At 38.1% G+C, this 21,672-nt stretch overlaps 1 protein-coding gene across 1 annotated transcript in view; it reads right to left on the bottom strand.

Annotated features, from left to right (window-relative positions):
• The window catches only part of BDP1 (B double prime 1, subunit of RNA polymerase III transcription initiation factor IIIB), a 66,461-nt gene that overhangs the window by 21,544 nt on the left and 23,245 nt on the right, over window positions 1-21,672 (bottom strand). Inside the window, exons 10-25 of the mRNA XM_065744298.1 lie at window positions 20,958-21,242; window positions 20,445-20,622; window positions 19,358-19,520; window positions 17,817-17,893; window positions 15,776-15,920; window positions 15,021-15,097; window positions 14,313-14,472; window positions 13,842-13,924; window positions 12,990-13,221; window positions 12,425-12,528; window positions 11,089-11,245; window positions 10,424-10,611; window positions 5,784-6,000; window positions 5,174-5,280; window positions 2,835-3,033; window positions 276-490 (exon numbers count right to left, since the gene is read on the bottom strand). Coding sequence (XP_065600370.1) covers window positions 276-490; window positions 2,835-3,033; window positions 5,174-5,280; window positions 5,784-6,000; window positions 10,424-10,611; window positions 11,089-11,245; window positions 12,425-12,528; window positions 12,990-13,221; window positions 13,842-13,924; window positions 14,313-14,472; window positions 15,021-15,097; window positions 15,776-15,920; window positions 17,817-17,893; window positions 19,358-19,520; window positions 20,445-20,622; window positions 20,958-21,242 — 2,587 coding nt within the window. The remainder of the gene's footprint in view (window positions 1-275; window positions 491-2,834; window positions 3,034-5,173; window positions 5,281-5,783; window positions 6,001-10,423; window positions 10,612-11,088; window positions 11,246-12,424; window positions 12,529-12,989; window positions 13,222-13,841; window positions 13,925-14,312; window positions 14,473-15,020; window positions 15,098-15,775; window positions 15,921-17,816; window positions 17,894-19,357; window positions 19,521-20,444; window positions 20,623-20,957; window positions 21,243-21,672) is intronic.

Raw genomic sequence — 21,672 nt, 5'->3', positions numbered from 1 at the left:
CTTTCAAAATCCAAAATTTTTACTGAGACCAAAGTGGACCCCAGGGTACGTTGGTGTGAGTGCTGGCTGTTCATTTTACAAAGCTGCTAACGGAGTAAAAGGTATAGAGATATCTGCATGCATCTGGTATGATTCATCTGGAAGACAGAAGTGCCTAAATCCTGCATGTGTTCACTCTCTCATGCACATACACACTTCAGAACTATGGCTAGTTATTCAGTTCTAAGAACAAAAAACAATCAGTTGATCATACAAACCAAAATTAGCCATTTTACCTTGTCTGATTGTCTGATTTTTTTTGCTGAGATGTAGGAAGCTGAGGATCTTCTTGTCTTACTTGACTCTCATTCTCTAACGGTATCTCTGGAGACTGGAAACTGCTATTCTGTTTGATTCTTTTACAGGACCGTTTCTCAATAGAGCCTGTAAAATCATGTTTTCTTGTAGCCTGTGTGAAAGATGCTGCTTCTTCTACATTACTGGAGTTTTGCTGAATAGAAAAGACAATTGCTATCACATTAAGTATCACATTTTTAAACTCATTTTAGTAATACAAGAATCTGAAGAACAAACTTTGAAGTTCTTGAACACGTTCAGTTGTAATCTGATAGCATAGGTCATTTTGTCCATGTTTTCTTTTTATTTCAGATTTTTAAAGTGTAATTAGATGGTATTAAATATGATGCCTGACTTTCCCACTGATGTTAACTACCACGCCAACTCCATACGCAGCTTATCAATAGCAAGACTTCTGCAAGTGGAAATATAAATCTTCTCCTGTTTTCTAAACATGTTTCTTGCCTGTTCATTTTGGAGTAAAATATGAGGGGTGAAAAAAAATATCTCTGCCCTGGAAACTAACTAAAAAGAAGAAACTACCACATTTTACAGCACAGAGTTTAAAAGTTATTCAAACACACACACAAAATCACACAAACACAAGTAATATTGTATTCAGCATGATTATATCAGAGAATCGTAATACAGCTTAGGTTGGAATGGACCTTGAAGACTGTCTAGATCCAGCCCCCCTACTATAGACAAGGTTGTCGAACCATCAGATCAGGCTGCTCAGGGTCCTATCCAACCTGAACATGCCATCCAGCCTGCAGTTATGGGGCATTACACAATTCTCTGGGCAATTCATTCAAAAACCTCAACATTTTCAGAGTAAAAGATCTTTCCTATTTTAGCTAAAAATCATTCATCCCTGTGCTATCACTATCAGACTGTAAAAAGGCAATCTCTCTCTTGGTTATAAGCTCCGTTCAAGTACTGGAAGGCCATAATGAGGTCTCCCTGGAGTCTTCTCCAGGGTGAAGAAGCCCAGCTCCTTAATTCTCTTCATAGGAGAGATGCTCCAGCTCTCTAATGATCTTTGTGATCCTCTTCTGAATACACTCAAACAGCAATATGTCCTTCTTGTTTTAGGGGCCCCTAAAGCAGTACTCATGGGGCTTCATGAGATCAGAGTAGAGGGAAACAATTGCCTTCTTCACCCTGCTGGCCACTGCTCTTTTGGTGCAGCCCAGAATACAGTTGGCCTTTTAGGCTGCAAGCACTGCTGGATCACATCAAGCTTATGCTTTTCTGCACAGAGCTGCTCAAGTTGTGCAACTGCCCTGACCCAAGAGCAAGACCTTGCACTCAACCCTGTTGAATCTCATTAGGTTCATGTTGGTCCACTTCCCAAACATGTCCAAGTCCCCTTGGATGGCATCCCTCCCTCTTGTTGCATCAACTGCATCACTCAGTATCGTCAGCAAACTTGCTGAGGGTGCACTCAATCCTACTATACAGGTCACTGATAAAAATGCTGAAAAGCACTGGTCCCAAGATGCACCCCCAAAGGAAACAACTCATGACCAGCCTCCACCTGGATATGGAGCCACTGTACTTAACAATCCATCTGCAACCATCCAACTAATTCCTTATTCACTAAATAGTCCACCTTTCAAATTTATATCTACTCAACTTAGAGGTACTAAAATGATATGGGACCATATCAAAGGACCTTTTTATTTTCCTATAGGAATCGTTGGTTCAAGGAACCTCAAATTTTGCTCATATACATTATATACTGTCATAAAGTTCCTACATACATCTATTCTCACAAAAAAAAACCTGCTCAGATAAGAACAGAACTATCATTTGAAAACTTTACAATTCTGCTCAAATTAGAAGGAAAAAAACCATCAGTAAACGTATTTCTATCAACTATGGGTACTCAGCTAAGACAACTGAAAGACTTCAGTAATCCATCACAAAAAACAAGGATCACCAGAAAAAAATAAAAAACAGTTTATTTACATGCCACAACTTTTGACAGAAAAGGAATCAGTATCAAATAGCTCAGAACTACTGGAAGAACTGAAGTAGAAATCTGATCTTTGTTCATGTGCTTATCAACTTATAAACTGATCCGTACTACTAGAAGAACGTGAGTTGTAGGTACCATCGGATACTAGAAAACTGCTTTTCTATCCACTGTTTAATGGATAACAAATATTAAATTCAGTAGCAATGGCATTAGCATGATAATCAGCAAATCACAGAATGGCTTGTTTTGGAAGGGACCTCAAGAATCAAGTTTCAATCCTCCTGTCACAAGCAGGGTAATTCAGATTTCCACATGTAAACTGTAAAATTTTAGTCAGCACTGTATATTTAGTATTTCCTCAGTGTTAACTCAGCATCATTTCCAGTGGTGAAGCACAAAAATGAAAGCATCACATTAACTTTTCGTGTTTATATACTGATTTTTTTTTGTCATCTTTGAGTTCTAAGAAGCTAAACACAAGAACTGAGGATCAAAACATGTGATCAGCACTTACCATCAATACATCTGTTTTTTCTAACAAACACTCTTCCACATTTCTAGTCTTGGCATTGTCTTCATCTCCTATATCTTCTTCAGAATTACCCCTTTTTCTATGAGGTCTCATTAGGTTTAGCTTTGGGCTCCTTACTTGCTGTGAAGGTTTTGTATCACCTTGATTATTCTCTTCTCCAGAAATTAATTTTTCATTAGACCTAGAAAAAATGTTTCAACTTTTCAGGCACTACAAAATACATTCTACTAGTTTATCATATTATCAGATACTTAGAACATACTGTTAGGAATGAATTCAAATGTCCTGCATATTTTAAACAAAACAGAGTGAAAAGAGTTAAAAAAAAATACACTATTTGCTTTTCTGTGTAACAGACTTTCTAAGTTTACTTCTGGAAAAACCTTCCTGGAGGAAAACAACATTAAGATGTTAGGTAGAGATAAAGGTTCCTCTCACCATGGGACCCCTAGATTAATTAACCACAGGAACAGTCATTAATTCCAGTATTTGAGGTGTTACTTCTTTTAAATATGCTAAAATTCTCATCTCTCTTCAATTTCACTCAGATCAGTCAATAGAAATCTGAAGCTATTAAACAAAGCAAGGAGGATCAAGGAAACAAACTACAGGCTGCTCTGCCCCATCCTGATCTTGGGAAATGTGATGCAACAATAAAATCTGTAAACCACATCCAGATTAAAGACAAGAAGCTTAACCAACCTAATAGTCTTCTGTAATAAATAACTGATTTGGTAGGCAAACGGAGAGCAGCAGAAATTATTTACTTAGACTCCAGCAAGGCTTCCAACACTGTATGCCCTAGCACCTTCATAAAGAAGCTGATAAAATTATGGGCTGTATGAGCAGACAGTAAGGTAGAATGAAAATTGGCTGAGCAGCTGGGGTCCTGATCGTAGAGATCGCTGTCACAAGAACTAGTTACAAGGCTACTAAGGGCTACCAGCTACAGGGGTCAATACTGGCTCCAGTCCTCTTTATTGCCTCACAAATAACCAGGATGATACAGAAGAGCTTACCCTCAGCAAAACTGCAAATGACACAAAACTGAAAGGAATGACCAATAGGCTAGATGCTCATGCTGTCATCCAGAGGGACCTGAACAGGCTTCAGAAACTGGCTAGTACCTAGTTGTCCAATCTTCAGGCTTGCCCAGGCTGCACTGAATGAACAGGTACTGCCTTGGGCTGCATATCTCTTGGGTAGAGATAGTGATAGGAGGATGGTTGGACTAGATGATCTTATAGGTCCTTTCCAACCTTATGAACTTATGAACTTATGAACTTATATATCCCTCTGAAAGTAATACCTATTTATTTCCAGGGAAACAACAACTCTTCAAAAAGCACAATAACTAAATTTCTTCATGAGACAAATTCTAATCTACAAATCACCATTTTTCAGCACAGTCACCAGCATTAGTCACGTTTTCACCAGTGATGAACAAGAACCTGCATACCATGCTCATAAGAATCAGCACAAATAAATGTATCACTGTCACTGCTGTTGAAACATCACCACCGCCTCACTGCGCTCACATCCACCGTGTGGCCTCCGTAAGTACTCAGTAAGCACTGATGAATGTCAATGGCTGCACTTTTTTTCTACACAAAGAAATTCAATTTAATTCCTTTACTTCATTCACACTTTCATGTCAGTCACCATTCTGTCAGACTGTTCCACTGCAACAAAATGGAGTAGAACATTGGTGGGAAGGTTCAGTCTCTGCTGCCATACCATTGAGATGTGTCTGCGACATCATGGGCCAACATGATAAAACAGGAAGTGTTACTTTTGGAGCAGCCCTCATAACACAGATAATAAAGTTCATGTATTTCAGCAAAAAACTCTTATTATTTTATTACAACAAAAATTAGAACAAAACAATAAAAGTAGTGGGTTATTGGACCTTCTTTTTGTGAATCTAATGAACCAACCCCTGGTCTGACGGCAGTGGCTGCAATTCTTAGTGGTTCTCAAAATGAACATCACAGATTACTGATGTAGTACCTAACAACTAGCACAGATCAGAGCCAACAGCTCAAAAATGTACTTCTGTATGGAAGCAAGTGGACAAGTAGCGTATCACTATTTAAAACAGATTAAAAACAAAAAAAAAAATCAAAAACTAAACCAATAGTAGTTCACCTTAACTAAAACGTGTGCACTGAAAACATGGGATGAAGCTGCCTTACAGGCACTGAAATCAAAGTCAGAGAAATACAAGTAAAGGAACAAAATAACTAACACCTTCAAAGACCTATCTGTATGCATCAAATAATAACTTTTCATACATGATTTCTGCTGAACTCCAACCTTACCTGCTCTTTTCACACAATAGGTTTTCAGAAATACAGGGCACCTCTTCCTGTGCCTGTTCCTCATTGTTCAGTACATCTGCTTGATGCAATGCAGTTTCATTTTCACCCTTAAATTTGCAGTAAAATAAAAATATCAATTTCAACACAAAGAAAAAGAAGAATCAAGCAAGGCTATAAAGCAGAAGTGCATTTATAAAAACCCAAATAAGACTTTAACTCTTACTGAAACACAGACTACCTTATGCCTTCTCTTGATAGTTTCTGGATTGCTCAACACAGACTTCAATCATCCAACAGGAAAGGAAAAAAATGAGCTAAATGCCTACCTTCATGTATTGCAATATAAAACAAACTTGAATCCTAGCTACTTAAATGTACATAATCTGTTGCGCAACCCAACCAAAACTAGATCCTCCTTTTCCAGAAAATATTAATATTACAAGTTGTAGACTTCACTAATTGCAATATCTCAACATACAAGGGTTTGTGGAATTTCTTTCATAGCAGATGGTGTCTCTGCTTCAGGGGGTGAAAGTTAAATGTTCTAATATAACTACCTAAGACGTAACATGTAACTTGGAATCATATTTTTGAAGGCAAATAGACTTACAATGGTTGACACGTTATGAGCAGACTCAATTATTTGCACTTCCAGGTCATCTGCTTGAGATTTTTTATCCTCATTATTTTCTGGTATTTGTAATTCCTTCCTTCTAACACCTTTTCCCAAGTTGGGCTTGTACTTCTGGAATCCACTCCTCACTAATTGGACAGGCTGAAGAGGTGTTTGTTTACTTTCACCTTGTGTTGTGATTTCTCTATCACTGCTGAGTCAATAGCAAACAAACAAACAAAATCTAATTTAATACAAAAGCACGTCATTAAAAAGCACAGATTTACTGTATTCATAATATAAAATACAGCTTACTATTTGAAAGACATTACACAAATGTAAAGTTCATCTGAGTGTTAAGTTATGTACAAATCTTTGTTGCAGCAGATGGATACAGGCATTTCTCTCCAGGACCCTTCCAGGAAGTGAAATTCCAGATTTTTAAGGGACTAGTGAATGGGGAAATACCCCTAATAGTAAAGAAGCAGAAAAGAGCCAACAGATACTTAAAGACATAATTCCTGGAGCACAAGAGCTCTTGATTCCCACATGCAAGACAGTGGGCAAGTAAGGCAGGAGATGAGTGTGGCTGAACCAGGACCTCCCAATCAAAGTGAAATACAAGAATGAATGCACAAGCAGTGGAAGTAGAGACACACATCCTGGGAAGAATATTAAGATACTAACAGAAGTGTAGGAATGGAATCAGGAAAGTCAGGTTGAGCTGGGCAAGGAATTCTAATGGTTGCATGAGTCAGTAAAAGAAGACAAAAGAAACTGCAGCCCCTCAGATGAACAAGACAAGAGTATCTGCAAGCAAACAATGTGGAAAATGCTGAGGTACAGTTTTCAACAACTGTTCATTTTACATCTCCCAAGTCACTGAATCAAGAGGCAGGGTTTGGGAGAATGAAATCCTACCCATCTTATGAGAAGATCTGGTCTGAGATCACAAGAGGATCTCATGAAAGTACTCAATTCCATGGGAACTGACAGAATGCATCCTAGGATCCTAAAGGAACTGTGGTAAGAAGTACCTAAATCAATCATCACCAAATTTGAAAAATCATGGCATTAAGTCCTCAGTGACTGGAAAAAAAGGGAAACATTACAGACTTCTTAAAAAAATATATATAAGAGAAGATCCTGCGAACTGCTGACCAGCCTGCCTCGCCTCTGTACCTGTTATGATCATGGAACAGACCCTTCTGGTAGCTCTGTTAATATACATGGAACACAGGAAGACACACTGGTGGACAGTCGGCTGAATATGAGCCAGCAGCGTGCCCAGGTGGCCAAGGGTTGGTCTCCTCTTGCTGGTGACAGGACAAGGGGAAATGACCTCAAGTTGTGCCAGGGAAGGTTTAGGTTAGAAATGTTTAGGTTAGATATAAGGAAAAACTTAATTACAGAAAGGGTTGTTAAGCACTGGAATGGGCTTCCCAGGGTGGTGGTAGTCACCATCCCTGAATGTGTATAAAAACCATTAGGATGTGGTGTTCAGGGACATGACATAGTGGTGGGTTGTTAGAGTATGAGTAATACAGTTAGGTTGAGGTTGCACTTAATGACTTTGAAGGTCATTTCCAACCTGTGCAATTCTATGATTAGAGACAGCTAACGTCAGCTCACAAAAGGCAGATCATGCCCAACTAACCTAGGGGCCTTTTACAATGGAATGACTCCGATGGTAGATAAGGGAAGAACGAATGATGCCATCTACCTTGATTTCTGTAAGGCTTTGATATGCTCCCGTGTAGAGTACAGCTTAAAGCATACCCTGCTGAAGAAGGGGAAAGGTCATGCAAGGCTGGAGAATAGGACAGGGCATAGATCCATTAATTGCCCTCTGGATATCAAGAACTGCCCCTAGCCATGTAGGTCAGATAAGATTTCATACATTTCATAGATACATTAGGTTGGAAAGGACCTACAAGATCATCTAGTCCAACCATGATCACAGCTATGCCTCTGTCACTCCATTTGCCTTACCTATGTCTAGTAATGCGTAGCCTAGTATTCAATGTCAAGGGCCTGAGCTATGACTGGAAGTTGACAAGGAATAGAGGAAGTGCTGACTCTGGCAAAAACACAGAGACCATAAAACTGTGTGATGATTACCATATTAACAATCCATGATGTTTAAGGGAGCCAAAAATGGCACCTTAAGAAACCAGAAGTTTCTCTGCTTTTCTGTGAAGTCACTTATTTTTCATAACCCTTATATCTTTGTTTGCATACCTTGCAACAGTTCATTAAACCACCTCCCCTGTTTATCATGGCAAACAACGTGTAAAACTAGTATAGTCAAGATGCTGGAGGACAGCTTACAGAGCACCCTCAAGCAAGCCTGAGGCCCCCTCAACTTCCAAGACCCCCTCCCCCGTACCCCATCCTGCAATGGGGACATCAGGTCATATAACATTTTGTTCTTTAATTTACATCCTTCACAGAACACTGATCAGTCAAATGCTAATCCACTGTTTGCTTGGAATACATATAATTATGGATATAGGTACATCTTGCTCAGAATACATTTACTAAATTGTTTTGGTGCACCTGATCAGTGTCAGTGAAGTACACCACAGCCATTGTTCTCTTGCTGGGCAAAATAAATCAAGGAATACGGTGGGACGTCCCCCACAAGATACTTCTAAATTGGAGAGATGGGGACGTGACAGATGGATTATTAGATGGATTAGGAATTGGCTGAATAGACACATTCGAAGAGTTGCGGTTAACAGCTCAATGTCCAAATGGAAAGCAGTAATAAAGCACCCAGGGAGGAATAACTGTATGCACCAGTACAGGTTAAGGGTTGACCTGCTGGAGGAGCCCTGAGAAGAGGGACCTGGGAGTCATGGTGGATGATAGGCTAGTCATGAGGCAGTAGTGTGCCCTGGTGGACACAAATGTCAATGGGATCCTAGGGTCCATTAAAAAGAGCATGGCCAGGAGGTCAAGGGAGGTGATTTCTCCCCCCCCTGCCCCAACTCTCCTCTGGTGTGGCCTCACCTGGAGTACTGTGTCCAGTTCTGGGCTCCTCAGTACAAAACAGACAGATATCTCCTGGAAAGAGTCCAGCAGAGGGCTACAAAGACGATAAAGGGTGTGGAACACCGCTCTTATGAGGAGATGCTGAGAGACCTGGGGCTGTTCAGCCTTGAAAAAAGAAGACTCAGAGGGGATCTGGATCCACGTCTATAAATATCTAAGGAGCAGGAGGCAAAGGGACAAGGCTGGACTCTTCTCTGCAGTGTGTGGTGATAGGATGAGGGGAAATGGACAAAAACTGAGGCATAGAATGTTCTGTACAAATGTGTGTGGGAACTTCTTCACAGTGCAGTGACAGAGCATTGGAACAGACTGCCCAGAGAGGTTGTGGAGTCTTCTCTGGAGATGTTCAAGACCCGCTTGGATGCCTACCTGCGCAGCCTGGGCTAGGGAGCTGCTTTGGCAGTGGATTGTCCCTTCCAAACCCTACAACTCTGTGATTCTGTAAACAAACAGTGTCACCCAAGAGTCCGTACCAGGAGTAACACCACTTCATGTCTTCATTAATGAGAGATAGCGTGGTTGAACGCATCCTCAGCAAGACTGTGGAGGACATTAAGCTGTGCACTGAAGCTTGTGTGACAGAAGGAAGGAATGCCATTCAGACCGCCCACAGCAAGTCAGCCCATGCAAATCTCACGAAGCTCAACAAAGTCAAGTACAATGTTCCACGCAAGAGTTGGGGTAATCCCCAAAACCTGTAGAGACTGGAGGGTGACTTGAATGAGAGCAGTGCAGCGGATAAGGGCTTAAGTGATACTGGTAAATGAAAATCTGACTGTAAGATGGCAACTTGCTCCTGCAGTCCAGAGGCAATTATATTCTGTTCTGTGTAAAAGAGAAGCCAGCAGGTTGGGGGAGGTGTTTCTCCCCACCTACTTAGCTTTCAGGAAACCCCACATAGAATACTGCATACGGTTCTGGGGTCCTCAGCACAAGAAAGATGTAGATCTGTTAGAGAAGGTACAGAGGAGTACCACAAAAAATGATCAGAACCAGAAAATCTCTCCTATGCAGAAAGACAGAACTAGGTTCATTCAGCCTGCAAAAAAGAAGGTTGAGGGGGAGCTCACTGAATTGACCTCAACATTTAAAGTGGGCTTATAACGAAGATTTTACAAGGGCTTATATTAACAGGACATGGTTTTAAAATAAAAGAGGGTGAACTGAAGTTAGGTAGTAGGCCAAGTAGTGATTAGATACTGGCAAAGCTTGCCCAGAGTTTTAGGTGCCCCACACCTAGAGGTGTTCAAGGCCAGCTCGATTGGCAGCTTTGAACAATCCGGTCGATTTGGAGGTGTCCCTGCCTAAGGCAGAGGAGTTGACACTAGACAGTTTTTAAGATCCCTTACAGCCCAAACCATTCTGTCAGTCTAAAACAAACATCCATTCATTTGATGCTTAGCCTAGCAGTAACTAGAGCTTCAATACAACTAGCATCAAAACTATAACAAGCAATATTCAGTACTTTTATTAGATTTTCTTAGCCAATTAATCCACTAGCAGAATGGCTTCCTTTTAAAATCCCTTAAAATCCTTTTAAAATCCTGTTAGTCAAGATATAATTGTAGCTAGAATCTTACCCAGCATCAGTACTTGAGATCTCATTTTGCTTATCTACAGGCAGACAAGCCTCCAGTTTGCCATGCTCTGATCCAGAAAGTGTGTCTAGGGACTTAAAACTTGAGCTCTCAGAAATATCCTGAGGGCAAACTGACTTTTCGTCTCCTAAGGATTCCAATGATTGCAGGACTTCACAGTTTTCTGCTTTCTGAAAAATAGATATATGTATATATAAGCAAGAAAAAGCAATGATACTAAACTCAAAAAGGAGATATTTTTATATCCACAAAGCTCAATACTAATCACTTCTCAAAGCATTTCCTGTCCAAAAAGGCCATCTCCTTTTCATTGCTCACTAATAATTTCCCAGGCTTTCCAAGAAAAAAAAAACAAAAAACATTTCTTTCTTTAACTAAACACTTTGTAACATAGATTTCTTCTTTGTTTTCAGCACTTTTATTTCTCCACTGCCATTTCATGAAGTTCATCTCAGGTTAGAAACAACTGTAAAGTATACGAGTTTCCCATAGCTAAAAAGATTAATCTGTCTTTTCTTTAAATCACTGCGTGTTTCTTCCAGATTCACAACTCATAAGCTGAAATCTAACCAAAGAAAAATTTAAAAAAGCCATACATCTGTATCAAGAAGGATGCAACATTCATGACTACTCCACATCAAACTTACTTTCTTGTTGGTATCCTGTGATACATTTTCCTTTATATTCTTGACTTCCCTTCTACTAGTTGCTCTGAAATTTGGCTTTGGTCTGTGGAATCGACTCCTCAGTAACCGAACTGATGAAACAGAAGTTTTGTCTCCTTGGTTCTCAGGACCAGATTCCCTACAAAAACGACAAACAGTTGACAGCATGGGACAACATGAATTCTCCAAATCATATTTAGTTCATAAGTTCATAAGGTTGGAAAGGACCTATAAGATCATCTAGTCCAACCATCCTCCTATCACTATCTCTACCCAACTACTAAATTTCACACACTTGTATTTAATTTTCTGCAGTAGATAGAGCAAGAGAAAAATAATAGCCATTATGAAGAAGACCCATTTAAAGCCCACTGAACACCATCAAGAACCTGTACCTTGTAAGTAGGTCTGCAAATGTAAGAAAAAAAAGCAATTTCAAAAAAAAAAAAACAACTGCAACTTCTAGTCATGCTTACGGAGGAACGTAAGCATTTTTACCAAGTCCTTTATCTATCCCATAGTTTCTAGAACTTCAAAACAGTTTTAAAGCTTTTTTTTTAAATTAATGAATTAAAAATTTTAATCAAAAGGACAACTTATTACAGACATGCCCAACCCACGGTTGCTGGGGCGCAAATAGCTTGGCCCAGCTCTGCCCATCCTGCAGCTGCTTCTTGCCCTGCACCATCATGGTGATGGCTCTTTCCCACCAAACAGCCCAGCTTGGCCCCAGGCACACACCCATTGCACAGCCACCAAACATCAGTGTGAGATCAGTGTTGTCCAAGCCAAAAGCAGGGCACGGGGATCCAAAATCTCTGACAAACACAGTGAGAACTCACTAAGAATTTGAGCCACTGCCATCAAACCAGATACTGATGTGTTACGTTTACAAAAAACAAGGTCAAATACTCCACTAGTTTTGTGCCTGTGTTGCTACCTCTTTTTAATATTTCAATAGAAATATTAAAAAATGAAAAAGCCATATTATTTATTTATATACATTAAATATACTATATATGAAGGCTGCTCCAAAACGAATGCCTCTTGTTTTATTATGTAGGCCCATAACATCAGATGTTGGTGGCATAGCAATAGAGATTGAACCTTTCCACCAATATTCTGATAAGATTTGTGGCCATGTAACACATTTTTTTGTTTGTCTCTTGTTTAAGTCTAGTATTGTCTTTATTACAAGCAAGTTTTATATTTGTAACAAGATATTTAATTCTGGAGTAGAATGGTCAAAATGTGGTGTGTCTGGAGATACTGGTGGTTTTGAACCACCCCATCTCTCCACTTAAAAAAATAATCTTACCCTGTACTGAAATCTGAAACATCTTTCAAGACACTTGAAGATCCTTCTCCATTTTCCACACCTTTTAGCTTCTGCGGACTTCTCTTGGGAGCACCAGCCATATCCTAAGAGGAACATAAATTTCACTCCACTAAGAAAAAAATGTCATTCCTTTTTTTGGAAGGAAAGGAAGGAAAAATATTTATTTTAATCACTCATTAAAAAACCTCAAAGCTCTTCATGTTCATCAGCTAAAAACACTGAATACTTCAAAGATAAAAACTGTTAATTTGCTGCACACATTCCATCTGAAATTGCCTTTTTTTCAACACTATCCTTTCTGTATAGCACTTCTCTTCCCAGATCTGGTATCACTAATAACAAAAAAGTGAAATATAATCTGTCTCCACAGAAAGCAGAATCTAAATACAAACACCAGCAAATTCTATGACAATTCAATTTAACTGGAAAGTATAGGGTCAACTATTGCTAAGCTTACAAATCAAGTGGTATATACCTAAATCTTTATTACTAAAGGCTTCTATACTTGGGCCCAGCAAAAAAAGCAGCTGCTTGAGAAACTTACATTCTTGTGGCATGAATCGCTGCTTTCATTCACATGGTGTATCACATGATGTTCTGTTCTTCCATCTTCAGCTTTCTCCACTTGTGGATCCTCTTCATGTCTGTGCTCTTTTTCCCATGCAATAGTCCTTTCTAGATTTGATTTTGGTTTCTGAACCTGGCCTCTTTTTAAAGGCGCTGGTTTCAGCACACTCTGTTTGCTGCCTTCTTGTGAACCACCTGCTTCATGAGACCTAGAAAAATACATAAAATACATAAAAGATCTTGAGTACTTACAGATCTTAAATTGAAAGACTCTTAAGAAAAATATGTTTTCCCTTTTTAAGGGAAAAGTAACATACACTTTCATAAGGCAGAGTTATGCATTACTAAGTCCATGGAGGCTGTAAAAGTGCTTAAGAAGTAAAATTTGTTTGAACTTTCTTTTCTTTCTTCCTTGGAGATGGGATACTATACTAGACAGATTTTTTTCTGACACACAATAGCTCTTCTCATATTCATATCCAGAAAGAATTAGAAGAACCTAATTTGATGAAGGCTACAAAAGGTACCAGAAGCTTTTAAAGAAATTATGATACATCAGTATTAAAGCTTTAATTTAGTTTGCAAGGGTCTAGCTTATTTTTTTCATTCATGATGGGAATTGATTCAATTAAAAGCACTGCTTTAAAACTAAAAACAGCTAACTTATTTCATGCATAAAATAAATAAATTCAGAGAAGAGCAAAATTTATATCTCGTAGCAATAGCTGCTTAAGAAAATTCTATGACTACCATGCTATGTAACATTACCAGATGGGAGGGTGGCAAATTACAAGAAAGCAGCATACCTTTTTTCCCCCTACATACTTACTGTGGCACCATTTCCAAGACTTTATTGACTTTTTCTGCAGCTTCTCCATTGGCAACTTTAAAACTACTACTTTGGTCAGTATTCTGAGTAGAAATAGAATATTAAGACATTAACTTATTTGTATTTAACAAGTGCAGCATTACCTAACAGACAAGGTAGCTATCCATGACAAGATACAAATCAGGTTGCTCTTGACAAATGCAACCACTTATACAGTAAATATCACACGGACAGAAAAATGCAGTAAAATCTTGTTTAGAAAACCCAAGCTGTTTGCTGTACAGCACAAGAGAATATTGGCATCTACTATTTGTCCAACAAGCTCTCACCTAAACTGAGATTGCTACACAACACCTCAGTCACTGATGGTTAATTGCTAATTCCCAGTCACACTCAGGAAATTAGAAGAGCATGTAACTGTTGCATCCAACAGCTAACACATTATTTCCAGTTATCTTACACTATTAATACCTTTTCAGTTTCTTCCTTAGACTCCGGGTAGGACATTTTATCATTTTCTGCATTGTTTTCACGCTCTTTCCTTCCAGATGCTCTTGTAAGATTAGGTTTAAATCTCTGTCGATTTCCTCTAATTCTTGCCACTGCAAACACAGTTTTCTCAGGCTCTCTTCTGCACAAAAGATTTACAATAATGACATTTACTCCACATAATGTTCAAGCCAAACATCCAATGACTCACACAGCTTTCTTCACTTGAGGGTCAATATTACAGTGAGTTACCTTTGAAAAGATTTGCACACAGTTTTGCAAGTTCCATCATGTATGTATCAAACACTGTTTAGTCTTAAGAGTGGAAATTCCATTTATCTAGATATTGAAAATATGTGAAATAATCACACTGGTAAGAACAGTAAGTAGGCTGCATGCCATTGCTGTTCTCCAAATATCAGAAATAGCTGATAGATGGGATGATGGCAAAGCCATTGTTACTGCTTCCCCTTACCCCCAAATTCCAAGCATAGTCTGTATTTTATAGAAGTACCACTTCCCACAACTTCCCCCCCAAAAAATCACATTTTCTACTGTTGTACTATTACTGGAATTGTCCATGAAAATACCAGTCAAATCTAAGACCTGTTTTTTCTAACAGCACCATGCAAAACAAATTAACAATTATAGCCAGTTAATGATGACTAAAAAAGTCATCTCAATACTTACTCAGATTTAGTACCCAGATCCATGCTTTCTGCTTCTATGATTTCACTTCTGTTTCCTCCACTCTCTTGTTCTGAGCACTGGAATCAAAGCAAATGTTATAGTTAACACCAGCGGACATCTAAGCACCACACAGACGCTTACTTCCCTCCCAGAGGGATGGAGGGGAAGAGATTCAGAAGAGTAAAGTTAGGAAAATCATGGATTGGCATAAGGACAGTTTCTTAATTATAAAAAAGAAAAAAGAAAAAGAAAAGCACCAACTGTCCACCAACACAGCCAGCTCCTCTGCATTGGCAGCCTTCACAAACTCTCTTCCTTCCAGCATTTCATTGTTCAGCACAACACATATGGTACGAGACAACACCCTGGCAACCTGGGAGACATCTATCCTGGTTCTGTTTCCTCCCTGCTTCTTCAGCAACTCCAGCCCTTCTTACTGGCAGTGCAGTATGAGAAACTGAAAAGACCATGGCTCTGTGTAGGCACTGCTCAACAGCAGCTAACACATCTGTTGTCCACACTATTGTCATTATGAATTCAAAATACAGCACCACATGGACTATTAACTAAATAAATTAACTCTACCTTGACAAAAGCAAGCATAGCATGAAATATTACTTTTGGATTGAGTGTACAGACACCTCAGAGGCAGTTCTCACAACACTATATATTAGGCAGTAGCCTGTACAGAGGATAAGCATTGATCAAAATTGATATAAGTACCTAGCATATTATGAAAAATTATTCCTTCTGACCTTTTCAGCAGTATCCACAAGTCTTGGAGAAGATGTGTCAGCCTCCATTTTCTCATAGTTTACTTCTTCTTTCTTACTAGATAACTTCATTATATTGGGTTTAGGTTTTTGCAAGCACCTCCTCTTTGCTGGCTTTTCAGTTTCCCTTAAGACATAAGAAGTGCTTTATAACTTGAGAGCACCATACATTGATGTATTAGCTATACAGATATAAAGTCAAATATCCCAGTAGTTTTGTGTTTTTGTTATCCTCTTTTTAAAACAAAAAAAAAAGTGTTATTTATAAACATTAACTGTATCATACATTTTTCAAATGCTGCTCTGAGAGTAACACCTCCTGGTTTACTATATTGGCTCACGATGTCAGAGATGGATGTTGGTGGTATGGCAGTAGAATTTGAACTCTCCCAACCAATTCCCATACCATGTTGTTACCATGTGACAGATGGCAGCAGTCTAACAAAATGGTATCTGACACTGAAGCGCAGATGAAGCAAAGGAGTGGAAATTAATATCTCCATGTAAAAAAAAAAAATGGCACCCATACAAATCCATCAGTGTTTGCTGAATGTTTATGGAGACCACCCAGTGGATGAGAACACAGTGAGGTGGTGGATGGTGCATTTCAGCAGTGGTGATGGTAACAGTGGGTCGATGTCTACAAGCACAGCATGCAGGCAGGCTCTAGTTCCTTGCTGGTGAAAATGCACAGCTGATGGTGGAGGCTACGTGGAAAGGTAGTGCTCCACCAGACAGTGTTATTGTGCTCTTTCTATCCGTTGTTGTTTCCGTAGAAATAAATAGGAGGTACTACTTTCAGAACAGCCTCTGTGCGTGCAGCCCAAGACAAGTAATTCCTCTTAACTCAGTGTAGCCCAGGCAAGCTGAAACATTGGACACCTGTGGATTACCCCCTTGGGCAGTTTAGGTCAGCTGCCTTGGTACTGTCCCCTTCCAGCTTCTCAGGCTCTTCCAGCCCCCTCACTGACAGTATGAAGCTGTCATAAGAAGCTGAAACATTCTTGCCTCTGCGCAGCACTGCTCAGCAACAACTAAAACATCAGTGTGTTATCAACATTGTTTTTCTCATAAGTCACAACGTAGCATCATACTAGACACTATGAAGAAAATAAACTCCAGTAATGAATTTCTCTAAACCACCACAGTCTTAAGATTCAGATGCAACTTGCCAGAGCCCAGAATGTTACTGATAATCTTCAGACTGTTTACAACTATCTTTTCTTGTCTTCTCAGGACAAGAAAAATAAAACTGACATCCTTTACCATGTTGATGAGCTGCCCTTCGTTACAGGAATGACAGAAAGGAAAAACTTTAATATTTGAAAGGGCTGCTAAATTATCATGATCTAGCAGACCACCTCTAAATCAACTTTAAAGAATTACACCATACATACTCTCATAGATTAAATCTCTGACCACATAAAATAGAAGCTTTAGACAAAGTTCTTAAAACACCATTGTTCAGTTTCTGAAAATAAAGTAAGAAATAGTTAAAAGATTAGCTTCACAACATACTGCAGTCATGACAGACAATAGGGAGTACCTTCTGGAAAGATGCATCTCAACTTAAATTCTTGCACTGAATTCCAGAGAGCAACAACTTCCAATTAGGAAGGTCTGAATACACACACGCAATGTACATAACAAATACTCTACGATGGCCATGTTCTATATTCAAAGAATACAGTGAAGCTTTTTTTAAGATCAACTTTCAGAACAAAGGTTATCTCACAAAACTGAAACAATTCTTCAAAGAAGTCTCTCACTGTTGCTAACTGTAGAGGGACTAGCTCTATATAAGCTTTCTTAAGACACCTTCTGGCACGTTCAACACTACACGTCTTAGTTGAAGCATTAATCACTCCTCACTGATCAAAACTTCTACTCAAAAAACTTTCTAAAATATAAAGAGTTATCTACCACCTAGTCTAGCCGGCAGGTGTGAAATGGAAATATAGCTAAATGTAGTCAGTAAGAGTTTAGCTTAAGTAACCTACAAAGTAAAAAACAATTTACTTACATTATTTGAGACTGCGAATCACTTTCTGATGCACTCTCCTTTTCCTCTGCTTTATGTAAAACATGTGTGTCTACATCCTAAGGAAGATTAAAAAATTATTTTAGAAATTAAGTGATAAGCATGCAAGAACTCTCTCTGCTGTAAGGTAACAACAAGCAGAAACAAGAAGATAATCACTTCTTTTTTTTTTATGGCTGCATGAAACTGACAACGGACTCCTTGGGTAGTAACAAGATTGGTCTCCAGGTTTAGTATTTAAATCAGTTTCCTAAAGAACACTGACAGGAGCTCTGAAAAAGTAACAACAGCAAACCAATCACAATTACAACAGTTTCCAAAGAACCTAGCTATTGAATTAAGATGAAAGCCTATTCTCTAATTGATTCACTCCTCTAATTACATTGATAAAATTAGATTCCACATCCCTAGTTGGCTGAGTATTTCTGATTTTTTTTCATTTTTTTAAAAAGAAAACCAGCCACAGTAGGTTGACACAATTAGAACTTTCCTTAAAGATCTTTTGAAACAGTCTGTTCTAGAGATATTTGCCATTTTCTCACATTAGAAAGCCACAATTCATTTGCCAGAGAGCTTGGCTACTCTAGCTACTAAGACTATTATGATAAACTGACGTATGCAGAGCTCATCCACTGAATGAACAAACATAGATTTTACAGTTAATTTATGTTCATAAATATTATTCCAACTACTATGTATCATGATACTGTCTCATTCTAACACCCACAGTACAAGCATTTAGAGTTGTGAAGAATTAAAGTAGTTAACTCTCCACTAAGATGAAGACATAAAAATGATATTATAAAAGAATACTTTAGGCTTCAGGCATCAGACTTAAAACGATCTGAAGAGTATACTTTTATATGACGTCAACTAAAGTGAGGAAGTTTCAGTGTGTTATTGAAAAAGGCACAGGCAGATGTGAAAAGCTTACTAAACATGAAATCATGGGTATGAAAGAAGATACATGAAATCTCAAGAAAGTTTCTAAACTGCTAAATCTGATTAGAACATACCCAAACAAAGATAACTCAATCTTGTTTCAGTTTCTTGCATCTTTCCTGGAATATCCCACATCAGCCAGGATCAGCAAACAAAAGTTTAGATAGGTTTCTGTTCTGAGGCATCACAAACAACCCCATGCTTATCTTCCTCAGTTTCCACAGTCTGCTAATAAGCATGGAGCAGCAAAAACTGGTTCCAAGACAAGACATGAAGTTTTACTACTGATACTACATTGCTTCAATTCTGAATAAACAAACTCTGCATCTTAATAAATTTCCTGTGAGATAAGGCAGGCATAAGCAGTATAACAGCCCATTAAAGCTAATGAAAACTGGTAATACTTAGATTTTGGTAATGTTCTCAAGCTTCTTGCCTTTTTTTCACCTCATGGAAAAGCATGGCCAGAAGAAACCCCCACCCAATCAAAAAATGGCTGTGACCTACACAAATATTTTAAATAATAAAGAGGAAGATTTAAATCAGAATCATACAAAAAATAAAAAATAAAAACCACATACTGTTGTTTCCCTATCTTCTTCATGCTGTCTTTCTTTGCTTCTAGATCTTGAAACTGGAAACTCTGAAAGCTGAATTTCATGTGATATATTATCACCTGTGATATCTAGGCTTCCCAGTTTAGTTGAATCCGTTACTAATTCAACATCATTGCTATCTTGGAAGCTGAAATCAATAAAAGCACACAAACAATAACACTATTTTATTTAAAAGCTATTGTTGTTTACAGACAGATCAAGTTGCACATAAAAATTTAGATTCAGTAAGAGATTTTGACTTCAAATGATTATTTAACACAATCTGACATTTTAGTGATGATAGCTCAGATAATCTGAGCTGCAAAAGTAGAAAAGCTGTTACAAAATATCAGATGTTAAAACATCACTTGAATGTTCAAGATTAAGTAGTCTTAAAATCAGGCTTCACCAATACCAACACCATATGAAGATGAATTTTTCCCTATCTTCTGAAATTATGCTGAGTTCAAGGACAAGTATGTTCTTTCACGTATTTCCAAAGAGGAATTAAAGCACATAAAATTTTTTGGGAAATTGTATGAAGTAAAACATTTACCAGTGTTACTACACAGAGGAAATAATATATTAATCAGTCCTGACAGCTTCATAATTAATATATGAAAGACTTTCACCAAATGAAAAAAAAGCCTGCATCTCTTCCCAAATTCTGCACAAATTCCATAGATGAAAATTCCAAGGGTAAAGCAATGCTACATAGCAACATTACCAAGCAGTGCTTTGAGAATATTGGTAGTCAAGATAAGTGAATCTTTTTCATGAACAGCTATATTTATACCAACCCTCTTTTCAAAACAGGGAAGCATCTTTTGATGGAATTCTTATATTAATGGAATTTTTTTTTCCATGAACAGTGCGTCAGGGATTATCAGGGCAGAGAATATATGAACACTGTAAATTAAAAGCATCTTAATGAAACCCAGGACAGTTCTTAGAAACTAAAAACCCATTCATTTGCTGCCACTTAATGTGATGGCAATAAATAAATAAATAAAACTACTGCGAGAAGTTTAAATCACTTTTTTGTTCCCAAGCATTCCACTGAAAACATTACCTGCATAAATGGGCATCACTTTCTCTCTCTGTTATGTCATCCATTGGTAAAAATGACTGTGATCTCTCTTCCTCTTGAGCAGGTAGATTATTTTGTTCTCCTTCAATAACACTGCCCAGTTCTTCTCTGCAAACCGTACGACCAGCAGCGTTTGTATCATTAACTACTTTTTTTCCTGCTAATAAAAAACAATTAAATCAATCTGGACATTCTGCACATCAGCTTAGATTTCCAGCTTTTGCATCCTAACTACAGTGAAGCAAGTGTTAATTTAGGAGGAAAAAAAATCCCAGCAGAACATACCTACTAGGTAATACATGTTAAGAGAACTGCTTCCAGCTATGACAAAATACAACTTTAGATTTAGGAAGAAAGTTGACTTTGAAGGGCACAGTCCCACAACGTTTCAAGTCAGATCAGCGATAGGAAACAAAAGCTCAATTTTCATTTCTAAGCTTGGTGTGTAATTACACAAAATTTACATTTAAACAAGTAAGCATATTTGCTTCTTACCTTTCTTAGATGATTTCCCTTCCTCGGCAATTTTTGAAGGGACATCCAACTCTTCCGGATTATTTTCCACTTCCTGTTCAAGATCATCTTTTCTCTTCCTTTTTCTTTTTTTATTCACTAATGTTGGTTCTAATGAAATTTGTTCTTCTGCCTCTTCAGAAACATCCAGTGATTCCTTATTCTCCTTCTCAGCTGTCACAGTATCTGCTTCTGTTTCTGCATCAGAAATTCTGGTTTCCTGAAGGTCATCTTGATTATCTGTAGTTTCTGTGTTGGCAACTTTTGCTATTGACACAATAACACTCCAGTTAATACTCCAGCAGAGTATTAAGAGTCAAATTTAGAAGATATTCCCACTAGCAGTATCTTTTGAATTCATACATCAGAGTCAATAAATTATCAGAAAACAAGAAAGCTTCAGCACTAAACAAAACATTCTGCACCTGGGACCACACTTTCACCAGCATAAAGCCAACAAAGGATGCAGTTATCAAATATTCTTGTTCCTATAATTTTGATTGGATTATGAAATCATTTTTGGGTCCAGGAAAAACACACACTGCTACTCATAAAAAGGATTTTTCTATCTCTGCAGAAAGAGATGGTCATGGTTGCAGAAATTATGTCAGGAAAATATAATTTTGACCAATAGATGCATGCGAGTTAACCATTCTTATTTTACATAAGAAAGCTTAAAATTATTACCTGGCTAATA

The sequence above is a fragment of the Cyrtonyx montezumae genome, unplaced genomic scaffold (genome assembly GCF_038088225.1).
Source record: "Cyrtonyx montezumae isolate F1298 unplaced genomic scaffold, pur_monq_1.0 scaffold_30, whole genome shotgun sequence".
Classification (NCBI taxonomy): Eukaryota; Metazoa; Chordata; class Aves; order Galliformes; family Odontophoridae; genus Cyrtonyx; species Cyrtonyx montezumae.
Note: the sequence above shows the minus strand (reverse complement) of the source record. Positions and strands in the feature narration are given on the sequence as shown.